General features: G+C 45.7%; 1 protein-coding gene across 3 annotated transcripts; it reads left to right on the forward strand.

The window, feature by feature from the left end:
- The first annotated feature begins 7,535 nt into the window (after positions 1-7,535).
- ARHGAP36 (Rho GTPase activating protein 36) lies at positions 7,536-26,371 on the forward strand. Of its 3 annotated transcripts, none has more exons than XM_015278530.4 (11): positions 7,536-7,685; positions 12,187-12,343; positions 16,255-16,317; positions 18,300-18,556; positions 19,595-19,790; positions 20,280-20,335; positions 20,691-20,841; positions 21,470-21,618; positions 22,440-22,610; positions 23,105-23,202; positions 24,094-26,371. In XM_015278530.4, the coding sequence occupies exons 2-11, from the start codon at positions 12,229-12,231 to the stop codon at positions 24,221-24,223; spliced, it is 1,386 nt and encodes a 461-aa protein (XP_015134016.1). In that variant the 5' UTR covers positions 7,536-7,685; positions 12,187-12,228; the 3' UTR covers positions 24,224-26,371. The 3 variants fall into 3 exon arrangements, with proteins under 3 accessions (XP_015134016.1, XP_040555388.1, XP_046796556.1); XM_040699454.2 differs by having other exon boundaries at positions 24,097-26,371; XM_046940600.1 differs by lacking the exon at positions 7,536-7,685 and adding an exon at positions 10,864-11,912.
- The last annotated feature ends 755 nt before the right edge of the window (positions 26,372-27,126 follow it).

The raw sequence follows: 27,126 nt of genomic DNA on the forward strand, positions 1-27,126 counted from the left end.
GCCCTCAGCAGGCAGACAGCCTCGGGCACCCAGGGGCAGGCGGCTTCGCCCCCCCGCTGCCCATCTTCTGTCTCGTACTCCCCGAGCAGTGCCCAAACGGAGCTCCTTTGGTGCTGAGGTCCTTCCTGCGTGCCACGTCTGTGGTTTTTGTTCTTACTGTGCGCTGAGGCGCAACTCAGCCCTCACCTGGTGGTTGTCCGGTGTAGGCATGAACCGCGAGGGGACGCGGAGCTGCCGAAGGACCCCAGTGAACACATCTGAAGCAAAGTAGAGGTAGTAGAGTAGAGATAGTATAGTAGTGGGCTGCAAAGTAGAGGGCTTGCAGTGTTTCAGCTGGCGTAAGTGCAAGGACCTGCTCTTCAGTCACTTAAAATCCAACGTTATGACTTAGACACAACACAGTGCTTCCCCCTGCACTTATTTTCCATGCAGCCTTCAGTTCCTGGGAGAGGAGCTGCCTCTGCAGAAGCTCTGCTGGGAGGCAGCCCCTCCGTTCAGGCTCCATATGCTCCTCAATATGCGGTGTGTCACTAAATCGGTTCTAGTTTCAAGTGGTGAGATTAGAGAAGCAGTCTTCCGAGCTGTGGGGTTCTAAAATTAAATCTCTTTGATCAATTACTTAACTTGCTGGATGGGAGAAATCCCTGCATGGAATTAGGTTACGGCATTTGTGTCTTTCTTTGCTGTAGTACTAAGTACCTGATAGTTGTTGTACAGTGTCTGCTTTGCCCGCTGCACATAACTAAAATGAAAGATAATTTACTTCAGTGTTCTGAGAAATGATGCCAAATGGGTAAGTCGTGATTATTTTTGAAAGAGTGCAGATTCAGTGCTACGATGACTCATGACACTGAGCATACCTTGACAAGAAATGGCTATGTCAGTATTTTAAGCTAACTTTTATGATGGGCGAATCTATATAATAACCTTAAAGAGCTACGTCCGTACTTTAATTTACAGCACCCAGATACTTCTGGGCTGGTTTTTGTGTATTACACAACATGAAGGTTTTAAGCCGTTCTCTCTCAAAAAAAAATTTGGAGCAATCTGACCCTTGTTAAACACAAAAATCCCCAAACCAGCTGTTATTCTTTAGGGCCCTTAAGAACATCTTCAGTGTCTCTTTCCTCTTGAGAACCACTTTATGAAAGCAGTGATAAAGCGCTACTGCAGGAACTCCACAGCACTGAGTAATCAAAAAACCTGCTCATGGACCAACTTCATTTCATGGCTTAAATGCCAAATGCTCAGCATTAGTTTATATTCCTAGCTGTCAAAGTAGAAACATAACAGTGACAAACCCTCATAAACTCAATACAAACCAGTGCTCCGCTCTAACAACTTCACTCGCAGCCCAGAAGTTACTCACCTGCACTCAACCAGTGCAGAACGAAGCCCGCAGCTCTGCCCAACACTTGTATGTCTCTGTTGGGTGATTGATTGGGTAAACCAATTAGTTAATGCACTATGAAAACAGTAACCAGGTAATTTCCAGCCCCATGGCTGGGTAAGAGAATAGCTCTTACTGTACAGAGAAAAGCTTATGTTCAATGGCTGATAAACATAATTTAATGCGAGGCAGGGAGAGTTGGATTTTCTTGGAGCTGTGCCTTTACCTTCTTGCGCATTTTCAAGGAGGTGGATGTAAATCTGTGCCATCATGATGTCACCATGCTAGTATGAACGGACATAGGCAGCCAGGCCAAAGGAATGATCACAGGGTTTGCAGCAATATATTTTCAGCAAGAAGAGAAGTGGCAGAAGGTGCTGAATGAAAGAGAAGGACATCTGTATGATGAATTCCTGGGTGCACTGAGGTTGACGGGACTTTTGCTACCGAGCTCAGTGAAACTGGGATTTCACCTAGCACATTTTGTTTGTTTTGGAAATGAGGATTTTAAAGGCAACTTCTGAGGGCAGGTCTCCTCTGCCATGTAGAGAAATGCTCTCTAAAGCCTGGACTCTTGCTACCTCCTCCTGCTTTGGCCCTAATTCAAGAAAGCACTTAACACATACATAAATACCGTCTTCATCAGCAAAGTTTTTGAGCAAATACCTAGTTTAAGGATTTTCTTATCTTTAATCCATTGGTTAAGAAGTAAGGTATTTCTCAATAGGAGTAAAAGTGGGATAATCTAGCTGTAAATCCTTATCATTTATATCGTTTCTAACAAGAGCTTAGTCATCTTTTGACCAGTGACGCACAGCGCTGATTTCTTGCTGAATAAAATTTTAGAAGCACAGCCAATTTTTCACAGAGGCTTGGAACTGTGCCCTTTATCTGTTTTTATGCACTGCTCCAAGTACGTAGCATGGAAAGCCTAATGCAAGGTCATGTTTTGCTAGAATAACAGCACCTAACTGCAGCCTTAGGGTCCAGCTCTACCATCACATTTTATCAAATTTCATAGTGATTTTGATATGCAGAGTAAGTTCAAACTGTGATAGTAATAAAGGCAGTCTGAAAATGAAGAAGATTACCAAGCTCGAAATTGTAAAGGTCAGATCCTGATCTACGCTTCCCCCAATTCTCACATGTATTTAGATCTGAGATACCCTGCACATTTAGCTCTGCTCTGCAGCTCAGTAGAGAGGAAGAAAATAGTTTTTACCTTTGGAAAATTCCATCACAGTGCTATATTTTCTCTTCGAAACTGCAGAATTTCATGTCACGTATGATGCATAGTCTGTCTCAAAGAGAATCATTGGAGGAAAAAAAAAAATCCCCATAGCCTTGATTTTAAGCTTATGCTTCTGAGCCAGAATGGGAGGAAAAAGTGCACTTTCCAGCTTAACAAGGCATTCGCTTTGCTTTTGCACACAAAAAAAGGAGAAGTGCTACTGTAAGAAATTTTACTTTCAGACTGCCAGAGAGAATCCAACCGCTTGCACATGTCTGTCAGAGCACGGCAAGCTCTCCCTCTTGTCACGGGGTGCTTTGCATGGAGTGCTTGGCCAGACTTCAGGAAGGAATTTATCCTCTGTGTCTGCTTTTTCCATTCAGTAGCCACAGTGTGCTAATCAGGACTTACAGAGTGGAAGAGGGTTCTTGAGAGCTACTCGATCTGCAAATTTCAGCTCAGGAAACTGGAAAGGGAAAGGTCCACTGAAGTCTGAGCTTTTATGGTTCCTGCTATCTTTTATGGGGGTTTTACTCACAAATATGAAGAGACTAGCAAAGTTTATTTATTGCGTGAGCCTAGAAGTGGAGAATGCTTTCGTTCATCCAAAGCAGTTCTCTTCAATACAGCATGCAATTCACTTTTTCTTCTGCCACTGGTGCTTAGAATGAAAGCAATTCAAAATGATCAAAACCATGGGATTAGTCAGAATTAGCTCTTATCCTGTTCTGATGCTCAAACTCTGGTCTTGTATGAAATAACTTTTTGACCTTTGGCCAATGAGGAATAAGTTGAAAAGCTCAAAATAAGCTATAAAAATAGCCATTAAAGATTTCCTCAGGAAATCTGTTTAAATACTGATGTCATTTTCTACGGCAGCTACTTCATTTTGAAACAGCTTCTTGAACTGAGGGGAACTAGAAAGGCACTGCCAGAGCATATGGAGATCAAGACTCATCGCTAAGCGGGTCGGCACATTGTGAGACAAATGAAAGGGGCAATGCATGTGCTAGGTGCCATGTAAAGAGGCTGTGAGCTGCGAGGTCTAGCAGGAAGAAGGCTGCTCCAAAATGAATGAACCATCTGAGAAAAGCGTCTCTGTATTCTGTAATTTGAGTGTGGCTCCTGTGACATTCAGCAAACTTTGCATCAGCTGCTAGATTTTGGAGAAACCCACATAAGTGATGATTTTAAACGGAGATTTGATAATCCAGCAGGTGAGAAGCTGCAGAAAACCCACGTGGTATCATGACTGATAATAGAGTGAAGACGGAGCTTCTAATTCAAGACACAGAGTGGTGAATGTTAGTTTGTTGGGAAGCCAGGGGAAACAGGAGAAAATGTGGCCCTGTAAATCCAGTTATGCTTCCAAAAATATACCACAGGAACATTAGATGCTATTGGGAACACACATAGTAGAGCTAAGTGCTCAGCAAAGCATGCTAACCTAATTTCATGATTACATGAAAGAAGAAAACCCTGACTCATATTTTATTAAAATTGTTATGGTGAATCAGCAAATTACTCTGTTTATCTCCTTCAACGTCAGCACACTGAAGTCTGGAGCAACTTGAACTGATCTCACTGCCCTTGTAAATAGAATACATTCAGACCAGCTGAAGCTGGACTAAATGGAAACAAGGAGTAATTCATCACCAAGGACAGCTGGGAAGCTCAGAAAAATGCTATTTCCTGACTGTCCTGGCAGAAAGGAAGACAGGCACTGTGTGTGCCTTTCATCTCTGACTCCTTTGTCATGCCAGATCCCAAATACAAACATTTACACTCAAAAACTTTGTGGCCATTTTAACAAGATCTCCCCATATGGCAAGTGCCGGCCTTTCTACACATATACCCTTTTATTCATTTCCCTGTGGTGGCAGAGAAGGAAATACAACTGCACAGAAATGTATAACCTGATCTGGCTTGTTTAATTGCAAATCCAATCTTCTCTCTCAGTAAAGCAAGCTGGGACGTCGGCAGCCCCATCTGTAGTACCGCATACCTCCATGAGGAGGAGTCGTAGGAAAAAAACAACAAACCGACCTTAGTACCAAAAGGCAGATGCACGTTTTAGAACTTGGAGTGGGTCCTGAACCAGATCTCCCATTTCCACCAAAGGGATGGATATGCAGCCAGGGGCAATCCCTGAGACTTAGTCACCATTTTCCCCTTCTCACAACTCCCATTTTCAGGGCAGACTTTCAAGGTGAGGTCTGGAGCTGTTTGTGGCAGTTGAGGCGTAGGTAAGTGGTGGATTTCTGCAGTGGCACTTGTGATTTCTCCTTTCCCCGCTACAAGGAGCTGTGCAGAGACTATCTTGACTGAATGATGACTTCCAGATGGACAAAGAGAAAGCAGAAAGAAGAGAGCAGAACATTGACCCATGAGCTGTCCTCGGTGATGCTGCCACATGTAGAGTATGCATGACTTAATGCAAGAAAACATCCAGTAAATTTCAAGAGCACTCAAATATAGAGGCGCCAGCAAGCAAGTAACAGCGAACTGGTATGAAATGGTCCCTGCTTACCCTCTGGGCTCTTGTGATGTTTTGTTAAACAGATACTGAATTCAGTGCACGCAACCTCAAAGCAGCTGGAGTTTGCAAATTATGGCAGTGTTTGGGGAGGACAGTAAGAAAAACAGTGTGTGTTTAGTGGAAGCAGAGAGGGACATGCATGGGCTCTGTGTGCGTTCTGTAAGGATGGTTCTTAGAATCACAGAATAGATTCAAAGAATATCCTGGGTTGTAAGGGACACAAAGGGATCATCGTGTTCGATGCCTTGTTCCACACAAGGCCAAACAAAGAACAACTTTATGTTTTTTTTCCCAAGAAGGACGTAAGAAACAACTCCGAAATGGCATCTGGCTGTCCCCAGAGTGCTTCCATAATTGGTGGAGAGCAGCAAGGATAGGGAGGGTGCCTTTGCCTTGCTGTGTTTCTTCTCTCTGAGTCACACAATTTCTTGCATGGGACAGTGTTGATGCTTTATAGAGCAGATGGAGCACACAGCAGTGGGATCCAGGTAGCCTGGAGGTCCTTGCTCTGCCTGGAACTGCCACAAAGATAATGTGACTGTTCTTGTGTTGCAGTGCGTTGTGCTGTGCAAGCTGACATCCTGCACGTGAGGACGTTTATGTTCTGTGGAAGTTTTTTCTGATACCATATGAATAATCTGAGCCAAATGCTTGTGGGGCTGATGGGGTGCTGTGTGTGTCCCAGTGGTGCTAAGTTTGGTGCAGCGGAGCCCCAGTGCTGACAAAGATAAGCCTCCACAAAAGTTCAGCAGCATTCAAAGGGAGTTGTCATGCAGTGGCTTCTCATTCTGGGGGAAGCTGCAAGCCTATCTGTGACCTCTCAAAGACTTGCTGCTGTAGGGAAGGAAGCAGTTCAGCTGGTGGCAACTGGTGCTCTGCCTGCTGCCCCCTGAGATGCTGAGCCCTCCAGGCAGCAGGTAGTGGCATCACCATGTCCTAGATGAACAGGAGGCATTCAGTTAAAAAAGAAGCCTGAGAATAACCTAGACTTTCCTGGAGAAAGCTGCTCTGGAAATATGAGAGTTGGTCTAGGTCGGGATGTGTGATGATGCAGGCATCTGAGTGCTAACAGTGTAACGTGAGAGACTAAAATGTCTTGGAGGGCAGGAGCCAGGAGTCACTCATCAGTGAGCTTAGCTGGGCTTTCTGTGTTTTGGATCTCTGCATGGAAGTTGGCACTGGCAATGCCACTGAGGAAAGGATGGCCACCAGTGAGCAGATACCAAATGTGTCAATATATCCCATTCAGGGCTCTGTCATTCCTGGCAGCAAGAGAGAATTTGCAGACATTGAGTAACAGCCAAGTCCTTGAAGTGCCAGGGCAACCCCTTGCAAAGAGGAAAGCCCTGTTAGCAGGGTCATTGGCTGTGACACAGGTCCTAGACAAGGCCCATCATCCCGGTGCTATGATCTGATATACATCCCAGTGTCTGTGGGAGCAGTAGCAGATTGTCCTTCATTAAACCTTTTCCTGACAGTCACCCTTCTTCCATGCTGCACGCAGACTCCTGAAGAGGATTCAGTGCTTCCTCTCTGCCAAGAGCAGTAATGCTTCCACCCAGGGCTCTGCACCATGTCCTCAGGTGGGTTCAGCTTCTTTCAGCTGTGCACAGTGGTGACGACAGGCAGCACAGCTGGCCCTGCAGCTGCCCAGTCACCAGCAGAGCAGAGGCAGCATGGCCCTGCTCAGAGAACTAGTTGCACCCATATCACAGAGTCACAGACCATATGCCTGGCCTGTGGTCCCCCAGGTGCTTGATGTGCAGGGTGTTCATTTTAGGTTTCAACATGCATGTTTTGTGGGTTGATGTGTAAGACTCTATGGGATCTGTAACCACCACATACAGTGTGTCATATGAGATGCTAGCTGAACACCTATCCCATCACGCCTGCGAGCTCTTTAATGCCAGCACTTTGCATAGGACCTGATGGATACAGAGGAGAGCTGTGTGCCTGACCCATCCTGCCCACACCAAGCTGCACTAGGGACATTTCTAATCCAATGTGATGCAACAGTTTAGAGGTCTTCATGGAGGAGAGCCAAGGTGAAAACCATCCACTCACCTTTGCTGACTGGCACCAAAGCAGCAAATTTCTCTTTCAGGTTTCATCTTCCAGGAAAACTGCTGCTTTTATGAGTGTCCTACTTGTTGACAGATAAGGGCAGGGAAAGCATGGGGACAAGGAATTGAGCAATAAGCCTTTCTGCCAACGAATAAACACTGTCAGGCGTGGGAAGTGCTGCCCTCTGTCTCCACAGGATGCTTCTTGCTCTCATTTCTCTTGGCAGAAAATACATTTCCTCATCACCCCTCTCCTCCCCTTGTCTACTTTCAGCTGCAGCTTCTCCTCCCCATCACTTCTCCACTTCTCTCACCACATCCTCCCAGCAAGCAGGAGACTCCCTCACTTTCTGCATGGGCTGCACATGGACACGGTGGAAACACTGCTTTAAAGTTCATCATCCTGAAGGAAAAGTGAACTCATGCTGTCACTGGTGATGCTGTGAGAAGGAAAGGAGGAAGGTAAATGCATGTTCTTCGTTCCAGCTGAAATAGGGTGACTTTACTGCTGAAAAAGGGGGAGTAAATGCAGCCCCTATGGGATTAGAAGGGGCAGATGTGCTGAGCTTTTCCCATGAAATGATTTAAATAGGGCCTAGTCCTGAAAATAAGCAAAGAAAGTCACTGCGAAGGGGAAGTGTGATGTTAACATTACCAATGAAAGACTTCTGTTTTAGACTTTCTGTTTTGGAGTTAATACAGCAGTTTTTATGATAACCACCTCTGAAGGGGTTTTTGCTTTATTCTGTTTTTTCCCCTGGCTGTGTGTCAGCATTTTCCTCCTTTCAGGCTATTCTTCTACTCTCATACAAGGCTCTGTGGGCTTCACATGTCTCGGGACACCCACGGGATCCACGAGTTAGTGTGCTGTGATCAGTCTGACTTGGAAGTTGCTGGTGTTGTTCTCAATCTAGCTTGCACCCATGAGCATAAATATACAGTTATTGTAAGAAGGCCAGGATTTTGAGGGTTAACCACTGACCAAAAAGTTTATTATAAAACTAGTGATTGTGGTATTTTATAAGGCTGTTCTTATAGATTGTGGAATAGGACCAGATAAGCCCTGACTTCTCCTTCCTGCTTACTCTCTCTTCTGCTCTCTATCCTAATCAGGCTTCCTCCTCATTTCCCCAAGGCAGCTGCATCCTCAGTGATGCTCTGACCATCTTTTCAGCTAAGGCAGGGTCTGTGAACGTGGTCTCTGCCTGGAGCCGTGAGCTTCACCTGCACACCTTCAGTTTGACTCTCAGGACTCGTTTCTCCATCTGCAGCATTTGCTGCTAGCAGAGCTGTGCATGTGCTGCCAGGCAGCTCCTTGCTAGGCACCACATCTGCCCACCCTGGACTCCTGGCATGGCAGAAACACACAAGCTATTGCTGGCAAACGGAGTTGTATTTGCCTGTCAAAGTCAGCATTTTAATCTCGTAGAATCATAGAGTCATAAAATGGCATGAGTTTAAAGGGACCTTAAAGCTCATTCAGCCCCAACCCCTGCCATGAGCTGGCTGCTCCCCACCAGCTCAGGCTGCCCAGGGTCCCATCCAACCCGACCTTGAGCACCTCCAGGAATGGGGCACCCACAGCTCTCTGGGCAACCTGTTCCAGTGTGTCACCACCCTCTGAGTAAAAAACTTCCTTCTAACATCTAACCTAAATCTCCCCCCTTTTAGTTTGAAACCATTCCCCCTTGTCCCGTCACTATCAGACTGTGTAAAAAGTCAATTCCCCTCCTGTCTGTAAGCTCCCTTCATGTTCTCTTCTCTTCTCCAGACTGAACACCCCCAGCTCCCTCAGCCTGTACTCACAGGAGCGGTGCTCCAGCCCTCAGATCACCTTCAAGGCCCCCATCTGGACCCGCTCCAACAGCTCTGCATCCTTCCTGTGCTGGGGCCCCCAGGCCTGGATGCAGCACTGCAGGTGGGGCCTCACAAGGGCAGAACAGAGAGGTACAATCCTCTCTTTTGCTGCAGCCCAGGATACAGTTGCAGGGCTGCAAGCACACACTGCTGGCTTGTGTTGAGCTCTTTACTCTCCAGAACAGCCCTTCTCCTCGGGGCTGCTCTCAAGGAGTTCATCTCCCACTCAGCACACATATCTGGGATTGCTGCAACCCAAGTGCAACACTTTGCATTTGGCCTTGTTGAACCTCATTAGCTTTATGTGAGCCCACTTCTTAAGCTTGTCCAGGTCCCTTTATCTGTGACCCCTCTCCCACCAGAGCCTCCTAGGGGAGCTCATGTCCTGGGAGCTCTGTTTGTAAAACTTGGTAGGACCAGTTAGTTACTTTAGTTTAAGTAACTATTTAGATGCAATCCCCTTGAGACCATGAATAAAATATATTTTCCTCTATTTTTTTTTTTCAGTGTGAAAGTTATATAAAGCAATGTACTGAGTTATAAATGGTGGGTCTCCCCTGAGCCTGACTTGGAGGGTTTGCATGGAGGAGGTAGATCAGATCAGCTAGGAGGAAGTCAAACAAAGCAGCAGAACCTGATGTTTTTTAATAGTGGAGTAATCAAAATCTTTTTTTTCAGGCAAGACATGAATGCCTCCATCAGACACTGTGTCTCTCTGGCTTCCTTGTTAATGCATCGCTGAGCTGCAAACGTTGGATGGCTCAGTGCTAAGGGTGGCTATCTGCAGGGTTAGCTGCAACAGAAACAGCATTGCACCAGGTCTACTGGAAGCTTTAGTCTGCTCCGGTGTACTGGACAGCCATGGGCACCTGGGTACCCCAGTGGCAGGTTTTGAATTGTACAGAGGTGCTGAGCACTACCAGACAATTTGGCTGTGTTGCATCTCATTTTTGTCACCCCTGCAGAGGCACGTAGCTTTTGTACTAAACTTCAAATTCTGCAAGAATATCTTTATATCTTTGCCTTTAGCTAAATTGCTATTTATGGTTTGCCCTTCAGGGGAGCTCATAACAACTTTTTTTTTTAATTTATGAAACTTTCTAAATCTGTTTAGGAGCTGAGAACCTGGCCAAAGCAAACACTGCCCCAGACGACATTCCTCCCCAGGCACAGGCAATGGAGGTGTGCAGTCAATAACGTGCTGAGGCTACCACAAGAGCCTGTGCAGACTGCAGACCACACGAGCCAGAACTCCTGGGTGTTTTCACCCTTGTCTCTGGCTCTGGGAGTTATCCAGATATTTATTTTCGGTTATTGCTTTAAAGTTCTTCCTGGGAAAGCTCTGTGTACATGCTGCTAATGCTGTTTCTTTCTCTCAGTTACTGCTGCAGAGAAGAACAACTTTGAATAAAATGAGGCTGTAAGTCTTATTTAGTGGGGTGTGTACTGACTTTAAGATTGCAGAATTTTGAAGATGATACTAAATTTGGAGGAACTGTTGACTCCCTCAAGGGTAGAGAGTCCTTGGAGCGACAGCTTGACTAATGTGAGTCGGCAGTCACCAACCATATGAAGTTTGAGAAGAGCAAGTGCCAGGTTTTAACAGCTGGGACAGGGCAACCCTGGCTACGTACAAACTAGGGTACGAGAGGCTGGACAGCAGTCCCACAGAAAGGGGTCTGGGGTATCTGGTGATAGTACGTTGAATCTGAGTCAGCAGTGTGCCCTAGTAGCCCAAAGGGCCAACCATACCCTATGGTGTGTCAGGCCCAGCACTGCCACTGGGTGAGGGAAGGGATTGCCCTGGTGGATCACACCATGGGAGGTGCAGTGGAATTACCAGGTCACAGCCTGAACCAATAGTTGAGCACTAGGTGAGAAGGCATGGCTAACCCAGGAAGCTCAGGTGCAGGCAATGCACCTGAGTAATGAAGAGGAGCCTACCCCCCTGCCCCCCCCACTCTCATTTAAGGGTTAGCAGCCAAGGCAGCAGTATCTTTTTGGGTAGAGGTTGCTCTCCTTTTAAACTGCTACGAGTTGCTGGAAGATTGGAAGAGGTAAGCAAAATTTGTTTTGTTTTGTTTTTCCTGTTGTTGCTCCATAGGGTTTGTATCCTACTGGAAGGCACTGTTATCACCTTCTTTTGCCATACAGGAGGAGAGAGGAAGCAGAGGTCTGACTGTAGCCCCAGTGTTCCCACACTCTATGGCCACCACAAACCATACTGAGATCATCAGGGCTGTTCTCAGGAAATCACCAGTTCTCAGTTACTCATCCCATGCATCCAGTACACAGATCTGGGTGAATGGGAGGAATTATGTGCACATGCACAGTGTCCTGTAAAGACTTGTGCAAGGCTAGTGTCTCATCCCAAACCCTTTCCACTCTGACACTGAGGTTTTGCTTCTGCTGAGCTGCAATCAGGTCTGGCTGGGAGTAGTGCTCTTCAAATTTCTATGAAGCTGACTGCTGGCACCTGTTAGCTTTATGCCAGAAGGTTTGGGTCTCCTAACTTGGTGAGGTTTGTTGGAGGGCAGGGGTGACACAAGAGGAAGGTTCCTGGGGGAAGCTGGCAAATGCTGAGGCTTCCAGGAGATTTTTGTCAGGTGTTACTTATTAGAGAGAGAGGGAGGATGAAGTAAGTCTGAGTCTGAACAAAGCCGGAGTTTATCTCAGCGTAGTAGCAAGTATTTGCAGCTGAAGGTCTGTGGGTGCAGCTGGAGGATGTGATGAGGTGAAAGAAGAGCCCCTAGCTTTGTGTGTTTGTTTTCTGAGCAGCTCTTATGTGGGAGGGAGGGGAAAAGAGCCTTGTGAGATAAGGTGCTAGACTAAGTAAGGCTAAGTGCTGCTTACCTTTGTTTCCTTCTCGTGAGTTCTTGCTGAGCTTTGGAGTGGTTTTATCTCTGTTATCTGGGTTTGGAAGGGTGGAGTGGGGCAGTGTGTCCAGGTCACCAGCAGACCAGCATGCTCTCAGGAGAGGAGGAAGTAGAATGTCTTCTGCACTTGGGAAGACACTTTCCAAGGCATTTTCAGTTGCTTCTTTTCCTAAGCAGGTGTGTCGGCAAAGTGCTCCTGACTCTTTTGTTTTTATGTATATGTTTTTCAGAGGACCTTTATCTCAGCTCTTCTGCCAGAACGAAGCACTAAAATGCAACCTGTGTCCCTGCACAGCCTTTCGGAGCTGGAAAGAGCCAGTTTGCGAGAGCTAGCCCTCTACCAGCTGCAAAAAAAGCTGCTTGTTGGAGATCTCAGCCTGGCTAAAGGTAGAGGATGGGAGAGGATGGCATATGCCAGGGGTGGACTGAAGTCTGAGTCATTAGTTCTACTCCCCCACACTCCTGCATTTCATAATGTGGCATGATGTTTATGCATTGGTATTTGTGACACTTTCACTTAAGAGTTTTGGTTCTTTTTTTTTTTGTTTGTTTGTTTTGTTCGTTTCCTGCTTTGGTCTGAGCATTGGAGGCTGAAGCAACCTTCTGGGGAGGGTTTGTGTGTCAATAGGAGTGTGAGAATATGACCCTGCCTTTGGTCCTCCTAATCCAAAACAGATGCAGCGTGATTTAGAAAGGGCTTCCAGCAAGGCAATTCCACTGGGATGGGGTAGGCTTTATTTTGTGGATTAATGTTCAGCATGAAGCTCTGATGCTGAGATGGGGCTTATGCAAGGCTAGAGGATATGCTACTGAAATTAATGGGCAGAAAAATATAGAAATTCCACAGGGACTATGGACCTCTGTCCTGGCCTACAAAGAAATAAAGGCATTATCTGGGTTCCCATAACTGCCTATGTTCCCTAACAACTTCACATCTAACCAAGTAAGCACAGTGAGCTGAGAATCAGTCAACTGCTTCTCAAATTGTACTTGTAATTTAACAGTGGAAGACCAGACACAAATGTCTTCCCTATGCTCTGGGCCATATTTCAGTATCCCAGTATGGCAAAAGATGCTTACTGATCACCAGCTGTGCACACAGTACCAGCAGAGCAAAGAGTGCTTTGGTTCTCCAGCCCCACTGCCCACTCACAGTACGGCTGTTGCCATCACTGAATCAGGAGGTTGGGGCTGGAGCCCCCCAGCTCTGGGGGGTTGCTACAGAGAAGGATTTTTCTATCACTCATCCTCAAAGTCACACTGGATAGCAAGCAGGTGCCAGAATGTAACTGCATCTATTTATTCTGGGTGACACTCAAGTTTTGTTTCTTGTTTTATTAATATTTGGCATGTTTTGGAACATTTCATTGCATGAAATGTTTTCAAGAAGAGTGAAAGAGAGGAAAGTTTCCTTCTCGTTCCCAGGATGTCTGATCACCCCAGGGCTGCAGCAGCAGCCACTGCAGTTCCTTTCAGTCCCTGGGGGACTCAGTTCATAAACGTTCTGCTCTCCCCGATTTGTTTGTTTGTTTGTTTTGAGCTGTTGTGATCCATTCTCAGTGATATCAAGCAGCAGGAGCTTCTCTACAGAACAGCGCAGGGTGAAAAGCAAATCAACAGTTTCCTTTCGCGTGCTGCATTTTGTCAGTTGGGTTCCTCTCTTCCTGCAGGATGAGCACAGGGGCTGTGAAGTGCTGATCTCATCCTTGTGTATATTTTGCATCTTATGTTCAGCTGGTTTCTGAAGAAAGCAAGTGCTTTCCAGTGAACTCCTTTCTCCTTAGCTCTGTCTTTGTATCCATCTGCTTTCTACCTCCTACTGCCCTTTTTTTTCAGTTGGTTGGCTGGGAGTCGATGTTAAAGACTAGATGAGAATCAGCTATGAAAATCTTGCACCTGCATCACTGTTCTCCTGTGTAGATGTATTAAAAGGCGGCTACTAATGTTTAGAAATGCCTGAATTTGGTCTTCATTGTCTCTATTTGAGTACATTCACCTGCCCATACTTGTTCCCCAAAAACTGCCTACGTGAAATTTCTTTGATAAGTAGCCCTCTTTAATAAACGGCCACTGTGCAATTGTTATTACTTCCCTCAATGAAAACATGTTCAGCATCATCTTTAATCCTCTCCAGGGAGGGCATACACTGTGGGGAACACAGGGTGTGTGAGCCACCCTTTGGGACAGCTTTGATACTCCCTGGGCTGCTCTCTTCTGTCAGTCCTTGCCTCATTCAGTCCCAACGAACTTCTGCACCTTTCAGTAAATAGCCACATCCAGGATGACCCTTCTGAACTGCAGAAGAAACTTTTGATGGACACTGTAATCTCATCTTGGCTGATTCTGCAAGAATTGCCTGTTGTTCAAGCAGGAGAAAACCAAAACAAGATGAAACCTCTGAAGGAGGTACAGCTGCCAGTGTAAAGAAGTTGCCCTTGTCTCCCAAGCTTGAAGTAGGTCATATTCATTACTCTGCCATGGAGATAGCAGCTCATGCCTTCTGTAGGGGGGATCCATGTGGTTTCTTTACTATCTGCTGCGTCCTGGTTTGCTCCTGTTAGGAACGTTTGGGTGGCTCCAGGAGTAGAGAGTTATTATGACTGTATGTTTAAACAGTGGAGTTTTGCTGGCATTTTTTTCTTCCATATCTGGGTAGTGTTTTTTGGCTCCAGTTTGTTCTTCAATTTCTTGCTATTCATTTTAATGAAACAAAACATATGGTGCTGTATAATGATTAATGTACACTGTGTTTTCATGTGCATACTGTTCATATCAACATAGCTTCCTTCTAAATCTTACAAAATAACCCAAACATTTATACGAGCTGTGTCTAAGAATAGAATTCTTAATAAATGGCGAAGGCCAAAGTAGGATGATGTGTTCTGGGAAGATTTAGAGTGGTTTTTGGATGAGCTTTCAGCTAATTGATGCAACAAAAAATAGTGACTGCTGTTCCTGGATGTACATCTCTGAGGTTACTTAAGTGTAGGGCTTGGCTATCTAGGATCAAGATGGGATTTCTTAGTGATATGTTTTGTCTAATTTTTTTTTATTTATATTGTATAAAAAAAATCAGAAACAGTTTGAGGCCTGTATTTCTTTTTCCAGTGTTGAGATCAGACCTCCGAGGCTGAATTAAAGTAGCTTTCCCAGTTTTTAGGTGATGATTAGAACATCACTATTAATTCAGGGCCACATGTAACGTGACAGAATTTAAAAGTGGCCAGAACACTTTTAATTTACAGCCTTTGGACAGCAATGCCTTTTCCCACTGGCCTTTCATGTGCAAGAACCTATATGCTGGCTGCTGTCCTTAGCATATCTCATGCACTCTGTAGCTATTGCAGCATTAGCAGGGGGATGTGGGAAACTGAGATGCTACCAGAAAGATCAACTGTGGTTCATTCTCTTTAATTTGCTGCCTGCACTAGCTTGTAGTTGTTGTGGATTGCTGGATTACATTTCTAGCCTGGTAGCTGGGAAGGTGCAGTTAAGGTATGGTGTTGCCTAAAGCCATGCAGAAGGCTGGAGCAATTGCTATGGGCACAGCAGAAATGCACGGAAGATGGAATGCAAGCAGTGGGTGGGAGCACATTACCCTGGTCAGTCATGTCACGCATGAGTCTCAAAGGTCTGGCCTTAATGCAGAAGGATGTGGGAAAGAGGCCTCATGGGTGATTACTGCTCCCCACTGTCATGCATGGGCAGTAATCCTCCATGATGTGCTCTACGGCACAGCTCTACAGAAGGTCTTTCTTTGTACAGCCTCATATGTGGGCAGGTGGCACTTCACATAGGTGCAGGAGCATTGACAGCAAAATACTGGAACAGATCACACTTTGCAGATGCCTGTTGCTGTTAGCCAGATGGGGGTGAGTCCCACACTGGAGTTGTCTTTAACCCACAGTTTAGTGCCATGGGATCCCGCAGTGCAGGTGTCAGGCTTCAGAGGGCCCCTTCCTCCACTTCAGGAGGACAGATGTCAGCTGAGGGACATGGTTTAGAGAGAACTATTGGTGATAGGTGGACTGGATGATTTTGTAGGGTCTTTTCCAACCTTGATGATTCTATGATTCTATAATTCTAGGACAATAGTCCCCTCTCTTGGTCTGTTCCCCCAAGCAGCTGATGCCAGTGTGCTGTCCTGCATGGCCTGTAACATCACTGTGTCAAGTCCACAGTGTCCCCCTACCTGAAGGAGGTGCCTGTGGCCATGCTCTACCTGCGAGGGTGCAAAAAGGCGAACAGCTGTGCCAAAGCAGCCTAATGATGTAGAGTTTTTGCTTTTCTCCCCACAGTTGGACCTAAAGGCAGTAAGTCTATCCGCCAGAAGCTGGAGAGCTTTTCAAAAGAGAAGAAAGGTGAGCAGCCTCCTTCTTACCTGCGTTTTGATCACTACTCTCAAACAGAATGGGTGATCTTTAATGGGGATGAGCTGGGAATCTGAAGTTAGCAAGGTGATTTTCCCAGTGTTGCTTTGGTTTTCTCCAGAGTGTTGTGTAATGATGCATGCATAACCATGAGGGACTGTAGAAGGGTGAGTGTGTGTGTGCATGAATGTGTGTATGTGTAAAGGTGTGGGCTTGTCTACTTGTTCATTCAACCCCTAGTCTTGCTGTTTGAGTTCGGGTTTTATTGTCCCTCGAAGGATGTAAGATAAAAAGCTAGGAACAACAGAAGAATAGTGCACAACCAGCTGGGAATGAGCACTTAATAATTTTCTTCACCAAAGCACAGGAAGTCTACTCAAGGGAGATCTTGAACAGCAGTCTGATAATGTACAAAATGAATTTGTGGCTCATGCTGTCCTGCAAAACCCTTTGGCCCAGGGTGGCATGTATGCTGCAAGTAAGGAAAGGTCTCCTAGTATCCACAAGGTGTTTGGGGGGGAAGGGGGGGAGGGAAGTTATCTGTGGAAAAAGTCACAGAATCATTTAGGTTGGAAAAGACATCTAAGATCATAAAGTCCTCCAACCATTAACCTAGCACTGCCAAGTTTACCACTAAACTATGTCCCTAAGCACCACATCTATATGTCTGTTAAATATCACCAGGGATGGGGACATAACTACTTCCCTGGGCAGTGTGTTCCAATACTTCACAACCCATTCAATTAAGAAATTTTTCCAGATATCCAGCATAAACCTCCCCAGTGCAACTCAAAGGCATTTCCTCTTGTCCTATCTTTTTTTGCTTGGGAAAAGAGACTGACCATCCCCTCCCCCAGATTGATACAACCTTCTTTTAAGTAGTTGTAGGGAGTGATAAGGTGTTGCCCAGGTCTCCTTTCCTCTAGCCTAAATAACCCCAGTTCCTTCAGCCACTCCTCATGAGATTTGTACTCCAGAACCTTCACAGCTCTGTTGCCCTTTTCTGAACGTGCTCTTGTGTCTCAGTGTCTTTCATGTAGTGAGGGGCCCAAAACTGAACATGGTGCTCAAGGTGCAGCTACATCAGTGCTGAGCACAGAGGAATGATCACCTCCCTGGTCCTGCTGGCTACACTACTGCAGATACAAGCCAGGATGCTGTTGGCCTTCTTGGCCATCTGGGCACACTGCTGGCTCATGTTCACCTGGCTATTGACCAATACCCTTCAGTCCTTTTCTGCCCAGCACTGTCATTAGTAACAAGTCATTAGTACCACGACTGTCATCTCTGAACAGACATAGCTGATGCAAACCCTGTAGGAAGCTGGAAGGTACAATTTGCTAATAACGTTTGGTATCAAATAATTCTGGTGACTTATAAAATCTCTGCTTCATAGATGGTATGGTGTCTTCATAGGGTTGCAACCAATAAAAGGAAGGAAGGTTTGGAAAAACTGAGACAAGTTCAACAAGCGTGTTGAAGGCGACTAGTCTTGTTGCCATCTTCCCTGCATCTCCTTCCTCTTCCTTCAGCATGCTGTCTTTCACATGGAGCTCTCCTCCCTTGGCTACTGTGCTGCCCAGCATTCTGAGTCCCATCACAGCGATGTCCCAGTGCTTTTCAAGGACAGCAGCTCCCCTTGGTTTTGCTCTGACTCACTTGGGATCTTTCTGCTACCTGCTTCAGGTTCCTATGGAAATGGAGGAGAAACTGAAAGCAGAGGCTGATAGTTGCAGGTCTGCCATCCTGGACTCAAGCTACATGTCTCCTTTTCATCTATTGAATCAGTTTTACATGCAGTCCTGCTTACACTCTTGCTGTTACCTTTACAGTATCCTGGTATTCTGTTCTGTGAGTTAATTATTTTGCCTAGACATGCATATGAGTCTTTGGCAGCTGGCCTGTGCTGCCCTAGTTGTTTTTCATTGCTAACAATACTTTTCCATGTCTCCCATGTGTTTTTTTTTTCTTAGACTGCTCTCCTCAGACTTTTGGGATCCCGCTATGCCAAGTCATTGCCAATGACCGTGCAAACAGACAACTGCAAGAAACAGTGAAGAGCAGCCGCCGGCTGTGTGTGGAGGTGGAAGAAACAGTGACAAACTTTCGTGCTCAGATGCAGAAGAGATCCCCGCTGGGCAGGGGCTGTTTGGTACCTTATGAAGTGTTCCATGAAGAGCCTCTTTCCCCAGACTTTCCTGACCATAACTCTTCCTGGAGTCAGCGAAGGGTATGATTGCAGAAATGAGCTAACCTCTGTGGCAGACTCCTTGTGATAGTATTGCAGGCTGGGGGAGGCTCAGGCAAATGTGATGATACTATTCATGCACTCAGGGACTAATGCTACAGAAGAGATGGACTGTGAGGAGTGGGCCATTCTATACTAGCTGTTATGGAGCCTTGGAGCTCAGGAAAGCCAAGGTCACTGGAAGCACATGGCCAGATTCCTATTACAGCAGATGGGAACAGGATTAGATTCATCATCAATAGTGTAGATTTTTCAGACCCTCCATTGCATCATGTCTTCTTGAGCAGTACCACCAGTAGATATGACACCTGTCATGTCAGATTTCTGGCAGTGTAGCAGTTAGAGACAGGACCTCACATTTGCTAAACTCCTATCAGAAATTGATTGTTGATGGTGGGTCCTGCTGGCTCCCTGGCCATAAAGCAGGGTGAGACCCTTCTCACTGCTGGAGGAGCAACGATTCTGAGGTGGTCTGCTTGTAGTGTTGACTGTCTTTGCACCAAAGGGCAAGGAAGATGGTGCAACTGGTCAGCCTTTGCCACCTGCTTGGCTTTAGTTCTGTTTCCTGTGAGAAGAGGTAGGTAGTAACTTGGATTAAGTTTGCTTCATTTCTTTGGAATAGAGACCCATGCCTGACCTCTGTCGCATCCCTGTAAATCCTGGTATAGAGAGACTCCAATGTAGATAGCTAAACCCAGTACATTGCATAAAGATGGCAGGCTTGGGGATGTTTCTTCTTTCCCTGTGTCTGCATTGCAGTACAGGCTCTGTCCCAGTAGGAAGGCTGTTTTTAGAAACACCTCACGCTAGGAACAGTGCACGTAAATGAAGGCACAACAGATGAAATGTACCTCTGTGATTCTATTACAACCCAAGTTAGGCTCTTTGTAGACCTCTACATTCATTCAGAGGCCATACTTCTCTTTGTCACTAAACTTCTGTGGTAACAACCATGGTGGTGCACTGGGGTCCTGTGGGACAGTTCCTGCCAGCTTGTGAATCACCTCTGCTTCATCTCAGGGGGCCATGTCTGTGGACTGCATCACTGAATTGAGTGGCAACAGTTCCAAGCTGCTGGAGGCACTGCAGTTGTCGCATCCCCATGAGCTGGATCCACGGAGGAACCTGGGCAAGAAAAAGATGTTAAGCCTCAACCCCATCACCTGGCAGGTCCCACGGATTGTGGACAGGTGTTGCAAACACATTGAAACATATGGTAAATAAGGATTTCCCTCCAGCCAGATGACCGGTCCCAAAGTAGGATGGTAAAAGCCATTGTAAGTGCTGGGCCAGGGCAGTTCTCAGGCCTGGCAGTTCTCAAGGAGGCAGCAGATTTCTGGGGCAGGATGCACTTCTGAGCAGTCACCTGGGGAGAGTCCTCCAAGCTGGGGGTAGCCACTTGGACTGAGAGGTGAATGTCACCCATGTGTATCAATGACCCATTCCTAGTGTGCTAGCCTTAACCTCCCCTGTAAATCCTGTTTATGGCTTGGAGTGACTTTAAGGTTAGATCTCCTCCCTGAGCCACAGATAACCCCTGCAAATGTTACAGCTCCCAAACCTTTCTTCTTATCCTCTCTGCCAAGAATAGAGAAAAACACACTGCCTCACGAGCAGGGCAAGATAACTGTTTCTGTGATGTTAACATGCTCTGGTGCTACAAGGTGCTGTGGGAAGGCAGAGCACTAACCTGTCTGTCTCCCAGGTCTCCAAACGGTGGGCATCTTCCGGGTTGGGAGCTCCAAGAAAAGAGTTCAGCAGGTAAAGTGAGGCACTTGCTGCATCCTTTCTGCATTCTCATATCCACGGGATAAATGCTTGTATGGGAGGTGAATGAATGAAGCAGACGCTGGCATGTTGATCATCACAGGAATATACTGGAGAACAAGCAATCTGTAACTGTTGAGTACTTTGCCCAGCTCTGGAGAGCAAGTTTCATTTCTCCAAGCTGCCTTTAGCACTTGAGCCTCATTCACCTGATGGTATTTCAGAGTTCCCTCTTGTCATTAGCAAGCTGCTCTTGGGTTCTGGCATGCCTCCTTTCAGCAGCTCTGCACAAGGAGCATTTTTTGACAGAGTGACTGTTACTTCTGTTCTTCTCATCTCCATCTTTAAGCTGAGAGAAGAGTTCGACCACGGACTGGATGTTTTCTTGGACGAGCATCAAAGTGTTCATGATGTCGCTGCTCTGCTCAAAGAGTTTCTTCGTGACATGCCAGATTCACTGATTCCCAGTGAGCTCTACACAGCCTTCCTCAGCACAGCCTGTAAGCACCCTGGATGCATTGCTCTCTTTCTGCACAGTCCACCCATTACTTCTGGTTTTGTAAGGAAAAAGGGGAATTTTCTCCTTGTGCAGTCACCAGGCCCCAGAGCAGTTCAGCATGCTATGCAGTATCTCAGCCCACTGGTTTCTACTCTTAAGGGTGTCTTTGCAAATGTTCTGTCCAGATCCACCTACCCTCCACAGTTAGGGTAACTGCATTTTTTGACTGTCTCCACTGCTACTATCCTCATACTTTCTTGGTCTGGTTCACCATCTCTTTGTCTCTTTCCCCTCCTTTCCATCCTTCTCATATTTGATAATTCAAATCCTGGATTCTCTGCTTCCACATCAATAACCAGATTATAGTCTCTCTGGCATAGGGTAGTCTTTGGCCATGGGCTCTACAGTATTAAATGTACTTACATCACAGACTTTAATGGGATCTACTGGAGCTTCATCCCTGCGTAGGCAGGATGAAATGCTGGCTTTACTGATTTACCGTAAAGGGTAGCACCTGTCTGGCTCCCTCCAGAACTTGTTACTGTGAATTTAAAGTAGAGCTGTCCAGCTGGAGATGCATGTCTAGCAGACTGGGAACTGCACTAAACAATGAGCTTCTCTCTATCCAGCCATGGAGGGCCCACCGCAGCTGGCTGTGCTGCAGCTGCTGCTCTTCCTGCTGCCCCCCTGCCACAGTGACACACTGCACCGCCTCCTGCAGTTCCTTAGCAAGGTGGCACGGCATGCTGAGAGCTCCTGGGGCCCCGATGGCCAGGAGGTAAGGTTTGTCTGCAAGGGTCAGCTCTATGGCAAAGGACTGTTTAAACTTTGTTAATGAAGGCCCAGCAAATTTAATTGCAAGCTTGGCTTGATCCTGTGATACCTTGGGCTTGCAATGACTCTCTCCTGTGGATACTCTTGAGCCAGCCAAAGGCTGAGGAGTTTTGTGTGCTTTTAGCCACTGTCCTAATCAGATGAATAAAAGGTGATAATCCAGGCTGCCCTATACTTGCACACCTGATGCTGCTCTGTAGTACAGATAAGGTTCTGGAGTGGGTTTTGTTTTTACAGAAACTAGGGCAGGCAACATTTCAAAGCAAAGGAAGAAAAACCAGGAAAAGATAAAAACAAACAGATTTTCAAGTAATTTCCTTCTCTGTGGTGAGTCTAATTTGCTCTCAGTTCAGTTTTTCTGGTTTGCAGTAACCCCAGGTTTTTCCAACTCCAACTGTCGTGAGGAACTTATCATGATTCATTGAGGTTGATTTTGATTTCTCTGGACAGTTTGAGCTCTAAGTCTCCTCATGATGCAAAGAGATTGGTTTTGTCCCAAACTGTAACATGATGTCATCTTCTTGTATGGTTTGTCAAAGTGAGTTAGATGGGAATGGATAACCTGGTGCAAAGAAGGGGCAAGTGTATGCTCCAGCACCACGTAGCCTTGAGGTTAGCCCTGTGCTCAGAGAAGACTGAGCTGGATCCAGATCAACTTTCTATTTGTCACTCAATAGCTCGTGTTCCTGTCCTGGGGTGGGTGAGGCTATCCTGGGACACCGCATGCTGCTGCATCTGAAGTTTCCCTTTGTTCTTGCTTACTAGATTCCTGGGAATAAAATGACAGTTTCAAACTTGGCCACTATCTTTGGTCCCAACATCCTTCAGAAAGAGAAGTCTGGAGAAAAAGATGCTGTAGCCATGAACTTTGAAGACAGCACAGCTATCATACTGGTGGTCCAAAGGCTGATTGAGCACTATCAGACCCTGTTCATGGTAGGTGAAGCTTTCTCAGGGCATCTTCTCTAGACCTTTTCTTCTCTGAACTCTTTCCTACTGGTTGTACAAGCAAAGATATATTCACAGCCCCACTTCACAGCACGTGACTCGAGGTGACTTGCAGAAATGTAAATTCCTCATGGCACATGTAAATATTAATTTGGGATGGATTGTTACTGGTCTCAGAAAGACTGAGCTGAGGGGCATACCACAAACAGGTCCCATCTTTTCTGTCACTTTCTACCCACACAATATCTGACTGAACTCCTTTGGGACAGGAAACAACTAGCCAAAAGCTGCAGTGGCACCTCAGTACTGTTTCTCTCCCAGAAGTCCCAGTGAAAGAGGGAAAAAAAGATTGGAGCTCCTAGAAGGAAGGAGCTAGAAGGTGATGGTGGGAGGTTCAGGTATCATAACCTCAGGCAGGTGATGGGAAGGAAGTAACAGTGGGGTGCCATGAGCAAGCACGTCTGTCTGTCTGTCTCTCCTAGGTCTCTCCAGAAATGCAGCATGACATCCTCAGGAGATTGTTTCAGACAGACCCCGATGTCATTGACTACCTCTTGCGCAGGAAATTCAATTCTGTGCTGTAAGTCTCACTCAAGGTACAGCTGGAGGGCACCCAGCTGCACAGTATAGCAACAGCCATGGCACTGCTGGCAAATCAACACAAATCCTGCTGATTCTTCATAAACTTCACCCATTTTCCTGCTCCATCTGCCGGTAGCACCTTCTATGAGCTGAAACATCATGGCATCTCTCTGTCCCTTGAAATCTCCATTTCTATTTCTCCTTGATCTGTGTTATGCTCCCTCCTTTTCTGAGGCAGGGCAGACTTCAGTATTCCTCCATTGCATGCTTTTGTTGTGTGTATATCTATGCACCTCCTGTTCTTCCACGCTCCCAGTCCCCCTACTGCTCCACGCTCTCAGGATCACACACTGGTGTGTGCTGTGTTTTCGCTACCTGCATGACTATCCACCTCCAAATTTCCTTCATCCTTGGTGTTGTCTGCACTTCTGCTTATTTTTGTCCCCTCCTGCATGCATGTAAATAGACATGTTTTTTTATCTGTTTATGTGACTGCCAGCTATGTTTGTACATATGTTCCTTGACTGTAAGATAGAGTAGTCCCATGGAAGACCAGAACTTGAGCTCGTGCACTTCCCTGTGATTAAGATGAATGGTATAAAAGGACCCTGTGTCTCACAGGCTAGGCCTTTATCAAGATGTAACACAGGAGGTACTTTGCTCCCCTGTGATCCGAAGAGGGACTTGCTCACCAGCCTTCAGTCTTCTCATAGGTCCAGGCACTCCTTCTATATACACAGTGTCCTGTGTGAAATGGTTTCCTGGTGCATAGATCTTACAAGTAGGCTCTGCTCCTTGTCTTACTTCACGTTCCTGTTGGTGTTGGTCAAAGAGATGACAAACATTTGAGGTCAAACAACATCTTTTTTTTTTTTCTTTCTTTTCTTAGCAGCACAGAAAGTGAGGATTCAACAGAGGAGCATACTCCAATCCCAAAGCCTGATCAGACCCTGGAAAGTAACTCGCTCTCAGAGTTGTACAGCAACATCTCATTCCTGAACTTGAATGTTGGCATGTAGCCAGCCCTCAGCACTGCCTTCCATGGACAAACTGGGCAACGTTTCCACTACAAAAATACGTTCTCTATCCTGCTTTGAAGGAGTGGAGAATGGAAGGGTGCATGAATGTATGTGGAAGTATCTTTGCTAACTGTAGGCATGAAAGTGGTTCTGGTGTAGTCAGATCTGCAGCAGAACGGATTTTCAGTTACAGCTTTGTTGCCCGTCAGCTCACAGGCACAGGGCTGGGAGAGAAGCAGCTTGAGCTGAGGCCCACTGGGCATGACTGGCCTGAAACACAAGTGAATGGAGACTGCTAGAAGGGCAGTAAGGATGGAAAAATGCAGTTCAACTCCATGCAATCTGTACTTTGGTATCCCACTCGCCATGCGTTGTCCCATCACTGCTTTGAGCAGAAAGAGATCTTGGTGCTGAAGAAATGACTGTAACCCAACAGCACTGTTATTGCAAAGATCCATGGCATGCCATGTTCAGAAGGAATCATGGATATATGTATATTTTTTACTTTTGAATTCAGGTTTCCAACTGCTAATTTTATAGATAGAAAACATAGTATTGACCACAAAATATATAGGTAGTGTAGTACAAGGGAAAAGTATGCTCTGAGAATTGTGAACATCTTTATTCCTTGAAATATATTCAGTAAGTAGACTGTCTAATGTATTATATAATGTATTGCAGAGATTGAGTGACTTCTCATGATCTTTGGCTGATAAATGTCTGGTTTGTTTTTTTCCTACAGCTGAGGCATTGGAAGGCACTGCACGTTACATGCAAATGTATGTTTTTAGCTGATGGGATAGAATGAAGGTTATCAGCAAATATTTTCTGCAGTTTTCTTTCCATTTACTCTTCTAGACTTGGCCTGGAGGCCCCTTGAACAGGGTGAACAGGGAGTAGTGGCCGAGGCAGAATTTGAGTCTGCAGGGAAGAGCGATGTAAATTCAGATCTAGAGGACGTGTTTGTTTTCTAGTCGCTAGATCAGAAGGCAAGGCTGAAGTAAAGGAGCATAGGATGGGGGGTGACTTTAGATTTGCAAGTTTTTTTTAATGAATTTGTCTTATCCAACTGTTCTGTCTTGTCTCCAGGTGAAGGCTTATGCTCTGGAAGTGATACAGCTTTGGGTATTGGAAGCATTTCAGAGGTTTAATTGTGTCATGCTGTGACATGACTAAAACATTCACCTTCTGTGCTCCTGGCAGGTCCTGACCTCTTCTGAAGACTGTTTTCCAGATGTGGTACAAAGATGGTGTATGTGGAGAGGAAGGTCACAGAAAAGGAGACAACAATGCTGTAAATTGTGCATAGAGCACTTTTTTGTCTTTCAGCTGTTTTTTGAGGTCTTGGCCTGAAATGTCAATTATCATGTTCACAGTTGAGGCTTTGCTTCCAAGAAAATGCAGAGTGCCAAGAAGAGGGCATGCACATAGGAAGTTGAGATGCGGTGGGAAAATAGAGTATTGACGTTGAGGACTAGGACAGACGGGTAGGGAAGGAAGATGGGTAAAGCTGGAGTGCTGCAGGATGGGAAGGAGGCAGGATATGAGATATGCTGACATTTTTTGGTGCTGGGGAAAGAGGGATCTGGTGTCACAACTCCTCTCTTCTGGATCCCCTGAAATCAACTGCAAATCTATTACTTATTCTGGAGATAGAGATCATAAGATACACAATGACACTTATTTTCTTTGAACTGTGGTGAAATTGAGTAGATTTTTAACTCGGGGCACAGGTTGCCTGGCTCCTTTTGCTACTTGCTCTATAGGTCTCCACTGACCTGACACTTTATGTTACATTTAGGCAGCACTGAGTTTTTCCTGTGTGACCGAAACTTCTGGTTAGTAATTAATTTTATTTTACCTGTCTGAGTTCATATAAGATTTAAAACTCCTCCAAATGCAGTCTTTGCAGGGAACTGATTAAAATTTATTTGTACAGAAGCTCCCATCCCATCAGAAGCATTCCCTTTCACTGTGAGCTCCTCATCAGCACTGCCATTCACTGATGTATGGAAATAGTTTTGTTTGTTTGCTTGTTCCTGTGGATTAAATGCGTCTTACACTGCCATGTTGGGTAGCTGATGTATTTAACACCCCTTCCTCTCTACAAAAATGGATGAAAAATAAAAGAATACTTTTGAAAAGGAACCAGGTCTGATCATTTGACAGAACTGTGCCTTAGGAATGGCATGGAGAGGTAGCACGGTGGGACTGGAGATTAATTGCCAAAGGAAGACCAAAGTTCAAGCAGTGATTTATTCTGTCCATGTTTTCCTATGTTCCTTATAGGAACCTTGAGTCAATCCTAGAGTCAGTCCTAGGATGCGAGGTGGAAGGGGAATCACAGAAGGGGCCAGCATCCTTGGGAAGTTTTGGGCCGTTGGCTCTGCACAGGTCCCTGCATGAGGTGTGCAGTTAAGGTCAGGGCTAATGCTGAATTTCCATGTAAGGTTATGGTCGTGTCCTCCTAGTTCCAGGTTTTTGAGTGGGTTGGAGCTTTCTCAGGATAATTTAATTACTTTAGGGAAGTTTTGGTGTGGGTAGAGATGGGTAAATGCACCATATTAGTTTCAATGATTAAATCTTTTTTCCTAGGACTAACGGCAGGGTATAGGCTTGGTGTGCTTTTAGTGGTAGAAATAGAGCTAGGGTTAATTTTAGGTTAGGACTGATAGGGATTAGTAATGGGATTAGGGGTGACAGCAAGGATTGAGATAGACTAAATATTTGGGCCTTTTCTGTTGGAAACAGTCTGTGCGTCCTCTGCATGCTCAGGTGAAATTGGTGACCATGGGAAAACACTTAGGGGTAATGCAAGCAACAGAAGTAGGTTTTCATTAGAGATTAAGTTTTGTTTTGTGGGCACAATTCAAGTTCAGACCTGTGTGCTCCAGCACTTCCCT

The sequence above is a fragment of the Gallus gallus genome, chromosome 4 (assembly GCF_016699485.2).
Source record: "Gallus gallus isolate bGalGal1 chromosome 4, bGalGal1.mat.broiler.GRCg7b, whole genome shotgun sequence".
NCBI lineage: Eukaryota > Metazoa > Chordata > Aves > Galliformes > Phasianidae > Gallus > Gallus gallus.